The sequence below is a fragment of the Solea solea genome, chromosome 1, assembly GCF_958295425.1.
Source record: "Solea solea chromosome 1, fSolSol10.1, whole genome shotgun sequence".
Classification (NCBI taxonomy): domain Eukaryota; kingdom Metazoa; phylum Chordata; class Actinopteri; order Pleuronectiformes; family Soleidae; genus Solea; species Solea solea.
The window spans coordinates 27,536,929-27,558,794 of record NC_081134.1 but is presented as its reverse complement, the minus strand read 5'-3'; the positions used below and the strand labels follow the sequence as shown (position 1 = coordinate 27,558,794).

The 21,866-nt window shown below is 41.1% G+C and overlaps 1 protein-coding gene across 4 annotated transcripts in view; it reads right to left on the bottom strand.

The window, feature by feature from the left end:
- fars2 (phenylalanyl-tRNA synthetase 2, mitochondrial) overlaps positions 1–21,866 on the bottom strand; it is a 53,389-nt gene that overhangs the window by 28,952 nt on the left and 2,571 nt on the right. For 3 of the 4 annotated variants that reach the window (XM_058629054.1, XM_058629026.1, XM_058629034.1), the window contains exons 2-7: positions 4,805–5,112; positions 4,643–4,729; positions 3,194–3,253; positions 2,923–3,091; positions 2,531–2,693; positions 2,304–2,435 (exon numbers count right to left, since the gene is read on the bottom strand). In XM_058629054.1, coding sequence (XP_058485037.1) covers positions 2,304–2,435; positions 2,531–2,693; positions 2,923–3,091; positions 3,194–3,253; positions 4,643–4,729; positions 4,805–5,106 — 913 coding nt within the window. In that variant the 5' untranslated portion in view covers positions 5,107–5,112. Of the gene's footprint in view, positions 1–2,303; positions 2,436–2,530; positions 2,694–2,922; positions 3,092–3,193; positions 3,254–4,642; positions 4,730–4,804; positions 5,113–9,633; positions 9,657–21,866 lie in introns of those variants that run through there. The other variant, XM_058629043.1, reaches the window with a different exon arrangement.

Sequence of the window (21,866 nt, the reverse complement as noted above, 5' to 3'; positions counted from 1 at the left end):
AAGAGAGGACACAAGTGTCTCTCATTTCCTTCTTTCCTTCCCTTTCCACCACTCCTGCCTCCTCGTTCCCTCACTCCCTCCTCTATCTCCTCCTCTTCCATGTTGCCTCAGGCAACAGTCACACCTCACACTGTTAATTAACACACACACACACACACACACACTCTGGTGTCCCCCTCCGACCACTCTTTTAATCTTCCCTCCATCATCTTCTCCTCCTCCATCTCTCCCCCCTCGTTCTCATTCGCCCTCATTTTTTTCCCTCTGCGGGATTTTTTTCAACGTCTCTCTCACTTTGTGTGTGTGTGTGTGTGTGTGTGTGTGTGTGTGAATGAGTGGTTTCCAAGGTAACGAAGCCACACTGCCGCAGTGGATATAGAGGGGAGGTGGAGAGGGTGAGAATGAGAACGAAGGGGGCGTATGAGTGTGTGTGCGTGTGTGTATGTCAAGAGCACTGCTGCAATACCAAGGGCAGAGAGACACTGCAAATATCATCTCTCTCACACACACACACACACACAGGGGTGGCACGTCTATGTTAATTAACCACACACAAACACACACACAGTGATCCTCAGGTGTGATTGGTTCATTGATCAGATCCAAAATATCAATTAATGACCAAAAGTGACGCATATGAAACGTATGTGATGTTTATTCAATGTCAAACCTTAAAAAACTAAGTTTGAAATATCTGAGTAAATAGTGAAGACATGTTCCAGCAGAGGGCGCTGTGGGCACAGCATGGCCTTAGATCCACAGAGGAAACAAGCTAAATCTGCTGACTCAGCTGTTAATCTACTGACATTTCCTGTCATGTCATGAATGAGGACGATGGCTTTAAGTCTGGTTAAGGTTAAGTCTGGTTGAAGTTAAGTCTGGTTAAGGTTAAGTCTGGATAAGGTTAAGTCTGGTTAAAGTTAAGTCTGGTTAACGTTAAGTCTGGTTAAAGTTAAGTCTGGTTAACGTTAAGCCTGGTTAAAGTTAAGTCTGGTTAACATTAAGTCTGGTTATTGTTAAGTCTGGTTAAGGTTAAGTCTAGTTAAGGTTAAGTCTGGTTACAGTAAAGTCTGGTTAAAGTTAAGTCTGGTTAAGTTAAGCCTGGTGAAAGTTAGTGTAGTTAGTTCAGTCTCTCTGTACATCACAATACTTCACTTCACTACTTCAAAAAGGTGAACTCAAGGGTCAAAGGTCACACTGACGTGGCCTGGTGAGTGATTGTTAATGTGAATGAAAACAGACTGATGGTGTGTGTGTGTGTTCCTGACAGTACAACAGGAGGAGGTTAAATTGATGCTGACACACACACACACACACACACACACACACTCAGACTCTAACCTTAACCACAATTACTACTGGCCTAACCCTATCCTCAACCTAACTTTAAAACATATCTTCATCTTAATATGTAGTCATTTACGTTATGGGGACTTGATTTTTGTCCCCACGAGGAAGACAAGTCCCCATAATGTGACTGTGTAAACAGGTTTAGGTCCCCACAACATTAGTAATACCTGGACACACATATACACACACACACACACACAGTTACACACACACACACACACACGTATTATTGATCAGAACAAGCAGCAGTGAAGTAGCAATGTAACAGCTTTGTTCAAGGACGAGTGAGAGAGTGTGTTTGTAACTGTGTGTGTCTTCATATGTATGTGTGTATGTGTGTCCAGGTATTACTTATGTTTGGGGGACCTAAACATGTTTACACAGTCACATTATGGGGACAATGTAAATGACAAAATTTTAAGGTTAGGTTGAGGTTAGGGTTAGAGTAAGGTTAGGGTCAGGGTTAGGATTAGGCCAGTAGTAATTGTGGTCAAGGTTAGAGTAAGTCTCCAGGAAATGAATGTAAGTCAATGCAATGTCCCCTCAAGTCATGAATGTCCAACATGTGTGTGTATACGTGTGTGTGTGCGTAATATGTCATGGCCCAGCTGCAGTACAGGCCATAAGCACCGCCCCCATTCCATTTGTATCAGAACTTGACCACATTCCAGAAGAGAAGTTGGAAAAAAACGTGGACAGAAAAACATGTTTACATTCAAAAGTTTACGACTTATTTAACAAGAGGAATTCTGATTACAGTCCGTCCCATAATCACACGGACAGTTAGTAATGAGAGAAACACAGCCTCAGATGATTGACAGCTGACATGGACGTGTGGCTGGGGCCTAGAAGTTTGTCCCTCAGACTGTGACAAAAACATTCAATCATTCAGCTGAGTAAACTCAACCCACTGACGAGGACACAGGAGTGTGAGTGTGTGTGTGTGTTCTGACCAGAGTTGAGCAGCTGCTGCTCCATCACACCACAGCCCAGCACCTCCAACCAGTCGCCCTGGAAACGCACCTCCATCTCAAAGGAGGGATGAGTGAAGGGGAAGTAACAGCCTACCCACCTGACCTCCACATCTGACCAGAGACAGAGAGAGAGAGGAGGAGTGAGCAGGAGGAGGAGGATGAGGAGGAGGATGAGGAGGAGGAGGAGGAGGCGGAGGAGGAGTCACCTTGTCCAAACAGGTGTGTGATGAGTCGTGTCAGAGTTTGTTTGAGGTTAAACTCCACAAGCTTCACGGCCTCCAGAGTGTGAGTCTCCTGTTTGTGTGGTGTCCTCCTGCCACTGTGCTCCAGCAGAGACAACTCCTCTGAGTCTGGGACATTTGAGAAGACCTGGAGATACAGGAAGACGTTAGAGACACAGGAAGAAGTCAGAGACACAGGGAGACGTCAAAGACACAGGAAGAGATGTCAGAGACAGAGGAAGACGTCAGAGACACAGGGAGAGACGTCAGAGACACAGGAAGAGAAGTCAGAGACACAGGGAGACGTCAAAGACACAGGAAGACGTCAGAGACACAGGGAGAGACGTCAGAGACACAGAATAAAGACATGTATTTACCTGGCGTTCAGTAAAAAGTCTCACTCCCTCCATCTGGTGGAACACAGGGTAATGACAGGAGTCGATCTCATCTCGTCTGTAAACGTCTCCAGCCAATAAAAAAGCATCCAGACCAGACTTCACCAGCTCCCTCTGGTGGGCGGAGGTGTGAGCGCGCAGCATCGTTGTCCTGCACACAAACACACACAGACACATACACAGAGACACACACACAGGTGTCAGACTCCTGGAACAACACAATCACATGACATGCTTTTATTTCCTCGCTCACCTGTTCAGGAAGTAGTTGTCACCTTGTTTCCTGCTGGGGTGGTCGGGCGGGATCAGCAAGCTGTCAATCAAATCATGTTGACCATTTAATTAACCAAACAACAACGTAACTGTTTAACTATTTAACTAACCAACCAACAATGTAACTGTTTAACTATTTAACTAACCAACCAACAATGTAACTGTTTAACTAACCAACCAACAATGTAACTGTTAAACTATATAACTAACCAACCCTCAACCACACTCACAAGTTCTGCTCCACGGTCACCACAGGGTTGAGTGTTAGTTAGTTATGTAGTTGCGTGTAAGTTAGTTATGTAGTTGAGTGTTACTTATGTAATTGAGAGTTAGTTATGTAGTTGAGTGTATGTTAATGGTGTAGTTGAGTGTAAGTTAGTTATGTAGTTGAGTGTTAGTTAGATATGTAGTTGAGCCTAAGTTAGTTATGTAGTTGAGTGTTAGATAGTTATGTAGTTGGGTGTTAGTTATGTAATTGAGAGTTAGTAATGTAGTTAAGTGTTAATTAATTATGTAGTTGAGTGTAAGTTAGTAATGTAGTTGAGTGCTCGATAGTTATGTAGTTGGGTGTTAGTTATGTAGTTGAGTGTTAGTTAATTATGTAGCTGAGTGTAAGTTAGTTATGTAGTTGAGTGTTAGTTATGTAGTTGATTGTATGTTAATGGTGTAGTTGAGTGTAAGTTATGTAGTTGAGTGTTAGTTATGTAGTTGGGTGTAAGTTAGTTATGTAGTTGAGTGTTAGATAGTTATGTAGTTGGGTGTTAGTTATGTAGTTGAGTGTTAGTTAATTATGTAGTTGAGTTTAAGTTAGTTATGTAGTTGAGTGTTATTATGTAGTTGAGTGTAAGTTAGTTATGTAGTTGAGTGTTGGTTAGTTATGTAGTTGAGTGTTAGTAATTATGCAGTTGAGTATTAGTTATGTAGTTGAGTGTAAGTTAGTTATGTAGTTGAGTGTTAGTTGTGTAGTTGAGTGTTAGTTATGTAGTTGAGTGTTAGTTAGTTATGTAGTTGATTGTTAGTTAGTTATGTAGTTGAGTGTATGTTAATGGTGTAGTTGAGTGTAAGTTAGTTATGTAGTTGAGTGTTAGTTAGATATGTAGTTGAGCCTAAGTTAGTTATGTAGTTGAGTGTTAGATAGTTATGTAGTTGGGTGTTAGTTATGTAGTTGAGTGTAAGTTAATTATGTAGTTGGGTGTTAGTTATGTAATTGAGAGTTAGTTATGTAGTTGAGTGTTAATTAATTATGTAGTTGAGTGTAAGTTAGTAATGTAGTTGAGTGCTCGATAGTTATGTAGTTGGGTGTTAGTTATGTAATTGAGTGTTAGTTATGTAGTTGAGTGTTAGTTAATTATGTAGCTGAGTGTAAGTTAGTTATGTAGTTGAGTGTTAGTTAGTTATGTAGTTGAGTTTAAGTTAGTCTCTGATTGACCTGTCAAAGTTCTGCTCCGTGGTCACCACAGGGTTCAGGTTGTCGTGGACAGAGAAGAGCGGGTTTCCTCCTCGACCCATGTAAGAACTGTGGAAATTAAAGATTAGGATTAACCGGTGAAGACACAAACTCGAAAAGAGTGCTCGTTGCTGGGTAACCGACCTGTAGAAGAAGGCTTTGATCCTCTCTTTGATGAGCCACAGAGGATGGTGACGCTGGTTGTGAAGGTCGCGGCCGACCTTCGCTAAGATCTTTGGCGTCACGTTGGTGAAGTCGTCGCGAGGATACGAGCGACCCGACACCTCCATGCAGTCCTGATCAATCACAGGCCGAGGGGTGGAGCCCGAGTCTGTGCTGAGGCGTCGGTGGGACAACGCAGCACCGCCATTGGCCAAGAGGGCTGAGAGATGGCAGCAACTGAGGGGCGGGGACTGTAGGAGGGGGAGGAGCAGGGACAGTCTCATGATGATCTGGAAAGACAGTGAAAAACAATGTTTTGAATTCTGATAACCTCAGCTTTTATCGCTAACTAGCAGGCTAATCCAGTCTAATCAGTCTATTAAACATTACATAAAAACTGTGCACTTCAAAATGGCTGCTCCTGGTGAACATTGTTCACCACACAGCAGTGAGAGCAGCGCATCAATCACAGGAGGGGGAGGAGCTTCTCAGTGGCGGTAAGGTGAGGTGGGAGTGCTTGTGCGTCAAACACACACACACACACAAACACACTATAACTGCACCAAAACAGCAACAGTTCAACTGAGACAAAATCTGTTTTTATACAGTTTCATCATTTACGTCTGACAGGAGACAAGACCATCGTCTTTTAACTGTCATTTTTACACATACACACACAACAAGACAAAGGGTGTTGCATTGCAGTGGCATTGCAGCAAAACAAATGATTGTTCCTTAAACTATGAAGCTTTTTCCTCTGCTGCTAGTATCACATGACACACACACACACTATCTTAACCATCACCAGTTAATGACTAACCTTAACTTAACCATAACCACAGTTCAAATCTTAGTCTTAAACATTAACCAGTTCCTCAGGAATGCTTCTGCCACATTAGGACCAGGTTTTGGTCTCCATGAGGACGACTGGTCCTGACAAGGTCAGTGTTTCTGACACACACACACACACACACACACACACAATGTAAAGTGTGAAGTAAAGCTGCGTCTCCACGGTGATGAGGTTGAACAGGATGATGCAGCACTGCAAACATCGACAGAGAGGTAAGATAATCAAAGCTAAAGAAAATAATTTTCCTCTGAGGAGAAGCAGACGTTTGTAAAGGTCACTGCGGCTCTGTGGAGTCACATGACCTTCAGGAAACATCAGGAGACAAACAGCAGCAGCAACAACTATTACTAACTATTATTAACTTCACTAAAACAGAATCAGAGCTTTTATTCTGAAAAACAACTGACAATTAACTATGGCAGAGGATCAGGGTCACATGACAACATTATGGAAACTAAATTAAGTAAATAAAAAAAAAAGCCTGAGATTAAAGTCAGAAGAAAAAGAAATTCAGAATTTGGAGGAAAAAAATCTGAATTGGAGGAGAAAAATTGTGGAGAAAAGACAGAATTCTGAGGAGAAAAAAATGTTTAATTCAAGGTTAAATTTAGAATTGAGTTTTTCCTCAGTATTCTGAGACTAAAATTTTGTCAGAATTATTTTATTTTCAAACCAATGCCAGTTAATTACAGACAAACCACAGACCATTTTCAAGCATCTCGCATCTCACCAGACGTCACCAGATGTCTGGTGACATTTTCATGTCGTGATTTTACTGCAAAGTAAAGAAATTATAAATAAATAGATGTGAGTTTTCCCGCATCAGCCGCCATCTTGGCTCCGCTGTGTTTCTGTGGGAGTGAATTTTCTGGCGTGTGATTGTCACCATATGTCTGTTCCCATGACACCAAATGCCACCACGCGTGTACACATGGACATATGGACATATGGACGCCTCCACACACACGAGGGACACGTGAAGCTCAACACAATTTCATCCACCGCAGACACAAAGACACCAGGTCACAGAGCAGGATTTTACTTTGTGACTGATGAACACATTATTAGTCTGTGAACTGATTATTATTATTATTATTCTGGTTCATGATTATTTTCCCCCAAAATGCATCACATCTTTCCTGTGATCAACTTCATATTTGGTCACATCACTCTGGACGACATCGGGATTAAAATTTACCCAAAGCGTCACTTTGAGTCACACGGTGCAGGCACTCGGGGGCGACAAAGCTTTGTCAATTTCTGATGTTCTGCCAAAAAACACAAACTGTTATAACTTCACTATAGAAGGTCTACGGTAGAGGATAAGAAGGTTTATTCAAGTGCAAGACTTATTTTACTCTCTCACATTTATCACCTGCTAACACATTAAAGATCTTAGAGACAGCAGAGACCCGAAGCATGTCATACGCTGCGGTAGTCGGCTAATTTCTTCTTTGAGTAGCCAATTGATAATAATGCATTTATTTTGCATACAGACCAAAACAACATAATGGCATGGTCACATTCATGTAGCTTAGCTTCCGAAGCTACTCCCGTTTGCCAACATAAACAAACGGAGATCTACCGCCGCTGTGGACGCTTTTATTATCGTTCTATCAATCAATCTTTTTTAAAACAGAGTTTGTGTCGCTCAGAATTGAATACAGCAACGTCTGAAGGAGAAGAAATGACATTTATTTCTCAGATATTTAAACTTTTACTTTTGCTGCTCAACTTAAATCCACATCAATTGATCACATTGAACTAAATGTAAAGTGGACAGTGGAGAATGTGCTGCTGTTTGAGTTTGATGAGGACGGAGCAGGTTCACGTTTGTTTTTCTCTGTCTTTGGCAAAATAAATCAGCTGATGCAGCGTCTGCAGTGAAACATGATTCACTCTGCCACAAACTCTGTCCTCTCACTGCCAAACAGCAGCGAGGTCATGGGATCTCGCCAAGGTCAAAGAGCAGCCTGTGTCCTCACATTTGCATTTCTCCACATTATTCCTGTTTCCCATGATTCCTTGCAGAATAAGAATTGTTTGGTTTGAAATAAACTTGTTCGTGTTCTTTGTGTCAGGGCCTCACTTTAGGCCTCGCTCGTAATTTTTTGACGTGCGAGTGACAACTTCTTTTTTAAATAAAAATAATGTATTGTTCTGAGAAGTTATTTTTTCTAAATTAAAACAAAGGTTTTTATGTCATAGGACAGAATAATTGAAGTCGTGTCATTGTGGAAGTTTACGACACAAACAAAGAAGAAAGACGTCCATTTTGGTCTGTGAAGGCCACCGTAGTTCAATGACACACTCACCATTAGAGGTCACTAATTCTTACACACTGGACCTTTGGACACACATACACACACACAAACACACACTGTTGGAGCTATTTTGAGGTTTTTGTTTAGAATAACTATATTTGAGTATGGTGGAAATTATGATTTATTATTATTAACCTAATTTAGGTTTGGGCTAAGAGCTGTGCCTCAAATGGAACAAGAACGGTGAACACAGGGTTCGCCGTAACACACACAGACACACACACAGTGACAGTCTCACTCACACACAGTGACACACACAGACACACACGCAGTGACAGTCACACACACAGTGACACACAGACAGACACAGGCAGAGACACACACAGACACACACACACGCAGAGACACACACAGTGACACAGACACACAGTCATACAGTCTCACACACACAGACACAGTCACACACACACACACACACACACACACACACAGTCATTCACAGTCTCACACACACACACACGCACACACACACAGTCATTCACAGTCTCACACACACATACACCGAGACACACAGTTGCACAGACACAGCTGTAAATCCTGACTGTGATAGAACAAGGTTATAAATCACAGACTGCAGAGAAAGAGACACACACACACACACACACACATACACAGAGACACACCCACCGACACCCACACATTCACTGACCACTTTATTAGGTACACCATGGACAAATCTGATCAGCCTATCACACGGCAGCATTTAATCATTTCAAGAAAAAAAGAATAAAAAAATGTCAGAGGTCAGACAGGTTCAGGGTCACAGTCAAAGGACGTGTACCTTATAATGGTACATGTGGCTGATGAGTGGGCGGAGCAATGTCACAAAATGTCAAATAAATCCTTTATTTGGACTCAGATTAAGATTAAAATGTGCATTTTAAGTGGATTATTTTTCATGATCAGAGTTTAAAAATTCTCTCTTTGGTTTTATTTCTTTTGAGAATAATTTATTTACACCATCTTTGATCTCATCAAGAGTCTTGTGAGGATAAACTCTTTATATTTATAACAGTGTTTGTTTGTGTTTGTGTGTTTGCTTGTGTGTGTGTGTGTGTCTCGCCCCCTCCCATCAGAGGGAGTCCCCGCTCTGGCACCAGTGACCACTTCCTGTGGCTCATGCTGCTTCTTCCTGTTCATGACGCAACTCAGCGGCCAACTGTTACACAACCACGTCTGTGCGTGTGTGTGTGTGTGTGTGTGTGTGTGTGTGTGTGTGAATACACTTCATCGTCTTCATCAGTGAAAACAAAATGGCTGCCAGCAGAGACTCTCCCAACAGGAAACTGAAGTTTGTAAACCACTCACTCTACCACACCAAAGTCCACAGAGAAAATCCGTTATTTTAACATCACACACACACAGGAGTTGTTGATCTACTGCTGCCTCCATCACTAAGTTCAAATGTCTGATTTTGTCAATTTGGCATTTAAAATCCTTTGTTTAGATTAACATCAGTGACACAAAGTGACCACACGAGGCAGCAGAGGACCAGCAGCTCCTGTGTCCCTGCAGCTAAAATCACTGATTTTCTCCAGGGGGTTTGGTGTGGGAGAGTGAGTGGAGGTAAATAAATCAACATTCAGGTGTTATTACCATTTTTCTGTGTGTGTGTGTGCTGCTGCAGGATTTACGTGTGCTGTAGTCAAACTGTCTGATGGTGTGGTGATTATTTAGAACAGTGTGTCCTGGAACAGCTTCACTTCACATCCATCTTCTCCTCTCCTCTCCTCTCCTCTGTCCTCATCGCAGGTTATGGAAACGATATAAAGGGAATAAACAGTGAATGCATGATGAAATCCTGATTTTGACACATATTCCCGTGCGTTCAGTGAAGCACTGTTACAGTGAAATGTTAAAGTGTACTTTTCCTCCTCTCATAAAGTCACTGCTGTGCTCGTTGCACTTGTTCATGCAGTTTTTTTGACAAGCAGCGTTAGATCAAAGCTGCACAGGCGGCCTGTAAAAGTGTAATAAAACAAGACATTTAAATCCTCTCTGTTTTACTTTACACACAGCGAGAGGTGAGAGAGAGAGGAGATGAGGAGAGGAGACAAGGAGAGGAGGAACAAGAGGAGGAGAGTCTGACATGACGAAGAATAACAGAGATTTTATGGTCGGAGGAGAAAAAGTGTCGAGGCTGCAGCTCTGACACTCAGCCAATTTGTGTCTCCCTCTCTCTCTCTCTCTCTCACACACACAGACATGCACACACACACACAGACTCACACACGCACAAAGACACACACACAGAGTCACACACACACAGACTCTCAAACATACACACACACACACACACACACACAGACTCACAAACACACACACAGACAGAGAGAGAGACACAAACACACAGACTCACACAGACTCTCAAACACACACAGACATAGAGACACACATAGACTCACACACACACGCGCACACACACACACACACAGTCTAAAACACACACAGACAGAGACACACACACACACAAACACAGACTCTCAAACACACCCAGTCTCAAACACACACACACACACACACACACACACACACACTGACTCACACTCAAACACACACACACACACACACACAGACAGAGAGACACACACACACTCTCAAACACACACACACACGCATGCACGCACGCACGCACGCACACACACACACACACACACAGACTCTCAAACACACACACACACACACACACATACACACACACACAGACTAGTTAATCACTGTTTTTAAAAGTGTCAGTCACTTGGTACAGTCCACTGTGAGGTGAGAAGGCTGGACCAATACCAAGTCCACACAGACGTTCACATCTGCTTTGTTTAATATGGAGTCAGTGGCTGAACTCAAATTTATATTTTGCTCATAAAAAGCTTGGGTTTTATGTGCAACTCGTGCTTCCTGTCTGTGCCGTTACCATGGATACATACCATTTATATATAGATAATAATAATAATAATTTTTAGCACCAGAGAAGATTCATTATCTGTTAGACAGACTTTTCACAAAGGAAACTGAAGTTTGTAAAGCACTCACTCTCCCACACCAAACCCCAAAAATAAAATCAGTGATTCTAGCTCATGGGGGCACAGGTGCTGCTGGTCCTCTGCTGCGTCATGTGGTCACTTTGTGTCACTGTGGTAAATCTGAACAAAGGATTTTTAAAGCCTAATTAAAGAGGCCCTAGCATGGCTCACTTATATGTGAGATATGGAGGTGTACTTGAAGTGAAGTCGTTTTTATGGTCAAAAACCTCCTAGTCGCTGCAAACGAGCCGATGTAAATGTCTAATCACTGACGCTCTTGTCAGCCGCGCTGTTTCAGACCAAAACCACACGCACAGAACACAGACTGTCTTGTGATTGGTCAGTTACCTGGAAGTGACGTAATTGGCACGTCAGCTCTCAGACCTGCAGCTCCCCCTCTGGAAAGGTGGATGCACCGCTAGCAATGATCCAAACATTGAGTAATGTCGTCGTCACGACCCCTCATCGTAATCTCTTACACATTTGATCTGGAGTCTAACCCAGAGTCAGAAGATACTGTGACAAGTGAAAGACTACTGCAGGACGCCTGTAGCTTAGATAACGTTGTGGTTACCGAGATGATAAACACACATACATGCAAATGAGCGTTTAGCTTAGCCTGTAGCCAGCTATGGCTAATACTAAACGACAGGACAAGCACACAAAGACAGTTTTACGGTTTGTAAACATTGTAATATACAGTACTGTACTGACAGTACTGTTCACTGTCCTTGCTCCCAAATGGTGGAACGAGCTCCCCATTGACATCCGGACAGCGGAAAGCCTCCACATCTTCCGCCGCAGACTAAAAACACATTTCTTCCGACTCTACCTCGACTAAGACGATAACGACGACGAAAAAAAAAAAAAAAAAAAAATATATATATATATATATATATATATATATATATATCGCACTTATGACTAGCACTTCATAGTTTGATTTACTTGAAGCTCTTACTTACTTCTAGCTCTTATTTGTACCCAAATGTTTAAATGCACTTATTGTAAGTCGCTTTGGATAAAAGCGTCTGCTAAATGACATGTAATGTAATGTAATGTAATATACGTATTGTTGGCACTGCTCCTTCCTTTAGGTGAAGTTTGGTGCTGTGTTCTGCTTTATATTGCCCAAATTTTGTGTAACAACAATCCTCCGTGAAGTGGTTGCAGCATACATGGAGGCATCTGGGAAATGTAGCAGGGATATTCCCATCAAATATGAAAGATATCCACTGAGATTTTCTTTGCTCATTGGCGGGGAGCTTGTGGAGCGTCTGCTATTGTTTATCACAACCCAGAACAGAGCAAACACTCGCTGAACCTTTTTTTTCTACATGTTCTCAACCGATACACTCAGCAGCTACAACTAGAGTAGTTCTTCTTCTTCTAAGGTTGAAAGTATGTCACTGGATGTGCCCGGACTCTCGTGCCCAGACTAGGAGGCGCTGCTGTTTACAGGAGTGGTGAGATTCACCAGTGGCGTAATTAGTCAACAGAAGTGCCTTGCTGCTTTGTAGAGCTCAGGAAAACAATCAAACCCTGCGCTCTCAGCAGTGGCTGAACTGATTGTTATGGACTTTTAGGGCTTCATAAACGAGGTAATGACGCAGATACACACCCAAACTCAGCGTTAATTGGCACTTCCGGGCTATGGCCTCTTTAACAAAATCAGACATTTGAACTTAGTGATGGAGGCAGCAGTGGATCAACAACTTCTGTGTGATGTGTTGTCAAAAGCACACACACACACACACACACACACACGTGCACACACAGATACATCTCATCTCACACAGACGCAGAGACGAGCAGCGTCTTTATGAAAACACGGAGCCTGGAATGTGGCATCGATCGCTTTTACACTTTTTCCCCCGGGAGGCGACAGCGAGGCCCGACCTGAATCAATCACGGGTCTGCAGTGAGCGAGCAGCAGCAGCAGCAGCAGCTCAGTTTTTCTGCAGCGAGCTGTCAGACTGAGCTCAGACAAATGTGGTACACCAGAAAAAACTGAGTGCAGCTTTAAAGCAACGTTCTATCTGAAAACAACAACACAATAACCTGTAAAAACTTCATCAAGCAAAGTTTAACAAAGAGCTAGAACTCATGTCATCTTTGAACTATAACGCCACCTACTGCCCCTGACACAACATCACACTTTTCAAAATAAAAGACTTCTAATGTTAGGACAGACTTGTTACTAATGTAAGGACAAACTAGTTACTAATGTTAGGACAAACTTGTTACCGATGTTAGGACAAACCTCTTACTAATGTTAGGACAGACTTGTTACTGATGTTAGGACAAACTAGTTACTAATGTTAGGACAGACTTGTTACTGATGTTAGGACATACTTGTTACTAATGTTAGGACAAACTAGTTACTAATGTTTGGACAGACTTGTTACTAAGAAACAACATCAATGTTAGGACAAACTAGTTACTAATGTTAGGACAAACTAGATACTGATGTTAGGACAAACTTGTTACTAATGTTATGACAAACTAGTTACTAATGTTAGGACAAACTTGTTACGAATATTAGGACAGACTTGTTACTGATGTTAAGACAAACTAGTAACTAATGTTAGGACAGACTTGTTACTGATGTTAGGACAGACTTGTTACTGATGTTAAGACAAAATAGTTATTAATGTTAGGACAAACTTGTTACGAATATTAGGACAGACTTGTTACTGATGTTAAGACAAACTAGTTACTAATGTTAGGACAAACCTGTTACTAATGTTAGGACAGACTTGTTACTGATGTTAAGACAAACTAGTTACTAATGTTAGGACAAACTAGTTACTAATGTTAGGACAAACCTGTTACTAATGTTAGGACCGATTTGTTACTAATGTTAGGACAAACTAGTTACTAATGTTAGGACAAACTCGTTACTGATGTTAGGACAAACTAGTTACTAATGTTAGGAAAAACTAGTTACTAATGTTAGGACAGACTTGTTACTAATGTTAGTGTAGTTTATTAACTTGGATGAACACATTAACTCAGCTAACTTTTTCAGGGACGAGACACCTGGACAATGGATTTTGGTCTTCTCTGTCTATCACTAGGTGGCTTCTATACTAAGATAGAATACCTAACATGGGCAAATGTGAGGTATAGGATGACGTCACAGAACTTTTAAAAGCATGGCCCTGCTCTTATGTGGGCGTAATTGTTCAGAGATTGGGCAGGAACATTCTCCCAAGCTGCTGCAGAGCTTGGTCTGATGCCTGGCTTGTAACCAAATAAAATCCCCTTTTGTTCGGTACGAGTCGTGTGTCAGCGAGGTTTCTTTCTACACCATCAACTCTTCACCTATCATTCGTAAGAAGGAAGGAGGCCTGACTAAAAAACGACATTAGAACAAACTAGTTACTAATGTTAGGACAAACGAGTTGCTAATGTTAGGACAGACTTGTTAGTGATGTTAGGACAGACTTGTTACTGATGTTAGGACAAACTTGTTACTAATGCTCCAATGCATTAGTAACAATGCTTCCTTTTATAAAAAACGCTACAAACATAAGTTCATGTTCCTGAGATAATTGTTAGTAATATTACAACAACCAAGTTTGAACTTACTCTTCTCCCGAACTTTTATTATTTATTTAGTTTTGTTTTTACAGACATCGTTAAATACAAAAAAAAATAGAGAGAGAGAGAGAGAGAGAGAGTAGGAGTTTGAATTTGGCTGTGATGCAGTAAACATAAGCTCAAGAGAGACGTTGGAAAAAGTGCACATTTTCGAAATTTGAAATATGCTGCACACAGACACAGACACACACACACACGCATGCGCGCACGCACAGGCACACACACAGTCTCAGTTTGGATTTAAATGAACACTTGACGTCGTCTCTCAGGGAGTGACTGCACTCACTGAACAACAACAACTCTGACACGTTTCATCTACACATGCTAAAAAAAAGACTATATCTGTCTGTGGAGACATGAGATGAAAACTGACACCAGCCGGAGAGATGTGAAGAAATGACTCATCACATTTCTGACATGACAACATCTGCAGCAGCAGCAGGACAACAGCTGCAGCAGCAGCAGGACAACAGCTGAAGCAGCAGCAGGACAACATCTGCAGCAGGACAACATCTGGGTCACAATATGTGGAACATCCCCGTGTGGGGCAGAGCCAGTGTCAAGCCAAGGGAGGCGGGGCTCTCGTGTCTGTCACGTGATCAAAATATCAAACCATGTTTTCATGAAAACTTGTCCCTCATCTATGTTTTGGTTTATAAAGTAGATATAGAGCTACAAGGATATAGATATAAGAGCTACAAAGATATAGATATAGAGCTACAAGAATATAGATATAGAGCTACAAGGATATATATATATATATATATATACACATAAGAGCTACAAGGATATAGATATAGAGCTACAAGGATATAGATATAGAGCTACAAGGATATAGATATACGAGCTACAAGAATATAGATATAAGAGCTACAAGAATATAGAAATAAGAGCTACAAGGATGTAGATATACGAGCTACAGGAATATAGATATAAGAGCTACAAGGATATAGATATAAAAGCTACAAGGATATAGATATAAAAGCTACAAGGATATAGATATAAGAGCTACAAGGATATATATAGAGAGCTACAAGAATATATATAGAGAGCTACGAGGATATAGATATAAGAGCTACTAGGATATAGATATAAGAGCTACAAGAATATAGATATAAGAGCTACAAGGATGTAGATATAGAGCTACAAGGATATAGATATAGAGCTACAAGGATATAGATATAGAGCTACAAGGATATAGATATAAGAGCTACAAGGATATAGATATAGAGCATAAATATAGAGCTTTGAGGATGTAGAGCTACAAGGATATAGATATTAGAGCTACACGGATATAGATATAAGAGCTACAAGGATATAGATATAGAGCTACAAGGACATAGATATAGAGCAACAAGGATATAGAGCTACAAGGATATAGATATAGAGCTATAAGGATGGAAATTCAGAGATATAACAGCAGATTCAGAGATTCGTGCACACAAATAGATGTAGATAAGACAGATACAGACACGCACACACTGCCTCCTCATTAGCAGCAGAATATTTCATCCTCTTACTGATGTTAGTGATGGTTCCTCACATCACATTGAGAGCAGAGCTTGAGCAGAGGAGCTGACCTTCTGAGAAGAGCCTACAGGCCTCACTGGTCATAAAACATGGATTCAGATCAAAGTAAAGAGACCTTGTCGAGACAAAGTGAAGATCAAAAGCTACATTCAGGTAATTTAATGATTAAACCGTTCACTGCTTAGCTGCTGCTGCATCACACTCTGCAAACTGTTAACAAGAGAGTGACTGAAGACTCCAGAGAAGTGAAGAGGTAAAAGACTGAGTTAACACTGAAGAAGACCTGAGATGAAGACGACAACGACACTGCTTATCAATACAAACACTGATCAATACTACTCTATAATCTGGTGCTGAAGATGCAGAGTTAAAGGGTGAAGAGAGTCCTAAGAGCTACGAAGATATAGCGCTACGAAGATATAGAGTAGAGCTGCAACTAACGATTATTTTCTCGATTAATCGTTTGGTCCATAAAATATTAGAAAACCTTAAAAAATGTTGATCTGTGTTCGTCAAACCTGGAAATGATCATGTTCTCAAATGTCTTGTTTTGTCCACAAACCAAAATGATTAACTTTAATGATTTCTTAGTTATCCAAGGCAAAGAAATGAAAAAAATATTGACATTTAAGAAGCTTAAACAATTGGATATCTTGTTTTAATCATAAAAAAAAGCTTCAAACCTATTAATCGATAATAAAAATAGATGTCGATTCATTTAGTAATCGATTAATAGATTAATTGTTTCAGCTCTAATATAGAGGTAAACAGATATAGAGGTACGAAAATATAAATACTGAGCTCCAAAGATGTCACAAAATGTCAGTCTAACACTTGATGGACGCCTGACATGGAAGGTAGATTTAGACAAACTTTGTAGCAAACGTCATGAGTTCAGTGTTTAATCAGAGGAAATGTGAACATGTAACAAATGTTTGAATCTTTTTAAAAAGGAGTGAATGAGTTCATCTTAGTGTGTGTGTGTGTGTGTGTGTGTGTGTGTGTGCGAGAGAGATTTCTGGTGGCCTCAGTAGGTTCAGGAAAGGGCTTTCTAGAACAGACGGAGGACGAGCACACACACACACACACACACACACACACTGTGCTTGTAAATAGCTGCATCTTCCTGCAACGATTAGCGCCGCAGCTACTTTGTTTTAAGTGACAGAGAAACAAATGCTAGTGCACCCCAGCTGCTAACTCAGTTAGCATGTCCTCCCGGGTCATTACTGTAGAGCAGGACAGGAAGTGTGATACTGAAACAAGAGACAAACAAAGTAACTGTGACACTACACACTTTAACACTATACATATATAATCTGACACAACTGTAATCTGACACGACTGTAATCTGACACGACTGCAATCTCACACGACTGTAATCTCACAGGACTGCAATCTGACACAACTGTAATCTGACACAACTGTAATCTTTGTGTAGTCTATAAAACCACATCACTGCAGTTTCACACCACGTGCTGTGATGACTCCACCCACATTGGCGAAGAGCTACAGTCATGGAAAACACCTTGATCTAACGTAATAAAACGGGATCTAACGAGATCTAATGTGATCTATAATGTGATCTAAAGGGAACTAACGTGATCTAAAGTGAACTAACGTGATCTAAAGTGAACTATAACGTGAGCTAAAGTAAGATAACGTGATCTAAAGTGAACTAATGTGATCTAAAGTGAGCTAACATGATCTAACGTGATCTAAGGTGAGCTAACGTGAGCTAACGTGATCTATAACGTGATCTAAGGTAAACTGACGTGATCTTGTGAGATTTAACGTAATCTAACGTAATCTAACATGATCTCACAAGATCTAAAGTGATCTATAACATGATCTAACGTGATTTATAACGTGATCTTACGAGATGTAACGAGATGTAACGTGATCTAACGTGATATAAAGAGATGTAACGTGATCTACATGATGAGCACATGATGAACACATGAATCCCCCCTCCCCCGAGGGAGCAGCTGTCGCAGCCTTTCATTCCCACTCTTCACATCAAAGTGTCGCCTCGTTCTCTCCGTATTTACATATTTCTGCCAATTACACCAGGTCTGTTTACATCGTCAGACGAGACTTTAGACACAGTCAATGAAGTCAATACACACACAGTCCCACAGGTGTGTGTGTGTGTGTGTGAGATTCATTAAAACAGAAATGAAGATGCAGCTGTTGATGTTTGTCATGAAGATCTTTTCCATCTCAGTTAAAAAGACTTGTCTGTTTTCTGTTTTTTATTTGTATTTATTCTAAGAATTCAATTATATTTATTTAACAAACTGTCAAAAAGAGTCGGTTGATTTCTTTGGGGCTGTAACCAATTATTATTATTTTCATCATTGACTCATCTGTCGAGGGTTGTTTCCATGTGGTTTTTTATTGAAATATTAATCAAACCTAGAAATAATGATGTTCTTTGTTTTTGTCCACAAACACAATATGATTTCTTTGTTTCATGGAGCAAAGCAGAAAATATCCACACTTAAGAAGCTGATTATTAGAGAAACTATGTTTTAATTGTTTAAAAAATAAGGACATAATCAATAAAATGTTGATTTTCTTTGATAAAACCACTTTTCTTCTTCTTTTCCTTTCGGCTGCTCCCTTCAGGGGTCACCACAGGGAATCAACCTCCTCCATCTAACCCTATTCTCTGTATCCCCCTTTCTCACACCAACTAACTTCATGTCCTCTTTCACTACATCCATAAACCTTCTCTTTGGTCTTCCTCTAGACCTCCTGCCTGGCAGTTCCAACCCCAGCCTCCTTCTACCAATATACTCACTATCCCTCCTCTGTACATGACCAAACCATCTCATTCTGGGCTCTCTGACCGTATCTCCTAAACATCTAACATGTGCTGTTCCTCTGATTGACTCATTCCTGATCCTATCCATCTTCGTCACTCCCAAAGAGAACCTCAACATCATCATCTCTGCTACCTCCAGCTCTGCTTCCTGTCTTTTCCTCAGTGCCACTGTCTCTAGATCATACAGCATCGCTGGTCTCACCACTGTCTTGTATATCTTTCCTTGCCTTTGTAGATCTGGAAAAAGCCTGTGACAGGGTGCCGAGAGAGGAACTATGGTACTGTATGAGGAAGTCTGGAGTGGCAGAGAAGTATGTTAGACTGGTGCAGGACATGTATGCCAACTGTGAGACAGTGGCGAGGTGTGCTGTAGGTGTGACAGAGAAGTTCAAGGTGGAGGTGGGACTACATCAGGGTTCGGCTCTGAGTCCCTTCTTGTTTGCGGTGGTGATGAACAGACTGACAGATGAGGTTAGACAGCAATCTCCATGGACTATGATGTTTGCAGATGACATTGTGATCTGTGGTGAGAGCAGAGACCAGGTGGAGGAAAAGCTCGAGAGGTGGAGATATGCTCCAGAAAGGTGAGGAATGAAGGTTAGTCGCAGCAAGACAGAATATATGTGTGTAAATGAGAGGAACCCAAGTGGAACCATGAGGTTACAGGGAGTGGAGATAAAGAAGGTGGAGGATTTGAAGTATTTAGGGTCAATAGTCCAGAGCAGTGGAGATTGTGGAAAAGAGGTGAAGAAACGTGTTCAAGCTGGTTGGAATGGGTGGAGAAAAGTGTCAGGGGTAATGTGTGATAAATGAGTATCAGCCAAGGCACAATGCAGCTCCCTCTGACCTTCTCTGTATTTCTCTACCAGCATTCTTAAAGCAAATACTGCATCTGTAGTACTCTTTCTAGGCATGAAACCATACTGTTGCTCACAAATGCTGACTTCTGCTCTCTGCTGACTTCTAGTTTCCACTACTCTTTCCCATAACTTCATTGTATGGATCATCAACTTTATATATATATATATATATATATATCCTCTATAGTTACTGCAATTCTGAACATCTCCCTTATTCTTAAAAATGAGCACCATCACACTTCTTCTCCATTCCTCAGGCATCCCCTCACTCTCTAAGATCCTGTTGAATAGTCTAACCAGAAACTCTACTTCCTCCTCTCCTAGACACTTCCATACCTCCACAGGTATATCATCGGGACCAACTGCCTTTCCATTCTTTATCCTCTTCAATGCCCCCCTAACTTCAGCTTTACTAATCTCTGCTACTTCATGGTTCACAGGAGTTACCTCTTGTACCCTTTGGCCTCTTTCATTTTCCTCATTCATTAGCTCTTCAAAGTACTCTTTCCATCTTCCCATTACTTCTGTGGCACCTGTCAACACATGTCCCTCTCTATCCTTAATCACCTGAACCTGCTGGACGTCTTTCCCATCTCTATCTCTCTGTTTTGCCAACCTGTATAAATCATTCTCTCCCTCCTTACTTTCCAACCTAGCATACAAGTCATCATACGCCCTTTGTTTGGCCTTTGCCACCTCTACCTTTACCTTGTGCTGCATCTCTCTGCACTCCTGTCTGCTCTCTTCAGTCTCCTCAGTGTCCCACTTTTTCTTTGCTAACCTCTTTCTCTTTATATACTCCTGCACTTCCCCATTCCACCACCAAGTCTCCTTATCTACTTTCCTTCCAGACGACACACCAAGTACACTCCTACCTGTCTCCCTGATTACATTAGCTGTAGTTGTCCAGTCATCTGGGAGCTCTCCCTGACCACCCAGATTCTTTCTCAACTCCTCTCTGAAAACCACAGAACAGTCCTCTCTTTTCAGCTTCCACCACTTTGTCCTTTGTTCTGCCTTTGTCCTCTTCGTCTTCCTTGTCACCAGATTCATCCTACAAACCACCATCCTATGCTGACTTGCTACACTTGCAACAATAAAAACACTTTTCTTAAATTCTCTAATAAGTACGTTGACTTTCCACCTAAAGACTTACCTCTTCGTTTCATGAACAGACATTTGTCTTTGGAAGTTTCTGTCCACTATTTTCTACATTAATCGATGAGTTGTTTGGTTCATACAATTATTTCTTAAAGCAGAAAATATTCACATTTAAGAAGCTGAAAAATCACAGAAACTTTGTTTTAATGATTAAAAAATATAGTAATTCATAAATAATCAATGAGTTGTTGCAGTTCTCGTCACAAATGAAGAAAATAATCTTCAAAATGTTTTAATATTATTGAAAATTTTATTTTCTGCCTAAAATCTTTCCTTTATAGTTTCATCATCTGACATTTTGTCATTGGAAGTTTCGGTCGACTCTTTTCTTCATTAATCCTGTATTTGTTTGGCAGTCAATTATTCAGTTAATCTACTTAATCCAAAATTCAAACCCTTAAATCACAACATTAAGATTTAAACATCCGTTAAGAATTCAAACTCCTGTACAAGAATCTCCAGGCTCAGAATCTTCGTCCAACTCCTTGTAAAAACCTTGTGATCGTGTCTTTGAAGCATTACCTGAATATATAACTACCTTTGCTCAGAAGACTTTTTAGCAAGTGTTTAAATCTTGTTGCATAACGAGACTTCAGAGGTCACATGTTCGGCTCCACATGGAGTCCTTAAGTAATGAGTGCAGGCAGCAAAGGCATCAATACGATGTTCAACACAGTGGAAAATCAAACACAAGGACAGATGGATGAACGGATGAGGGGATGAGTGGATGAGTGGATTTGAGGTGATCAGGTTCAGGTCACGGATTCTTCCGCAGGCTCGAACGCGGGAGGGGGGGGGGTAATCGATCGATCAATGGGTGGAAAGAACGTCAGGATCATTGATCCACCAGGCAGAAAGATACA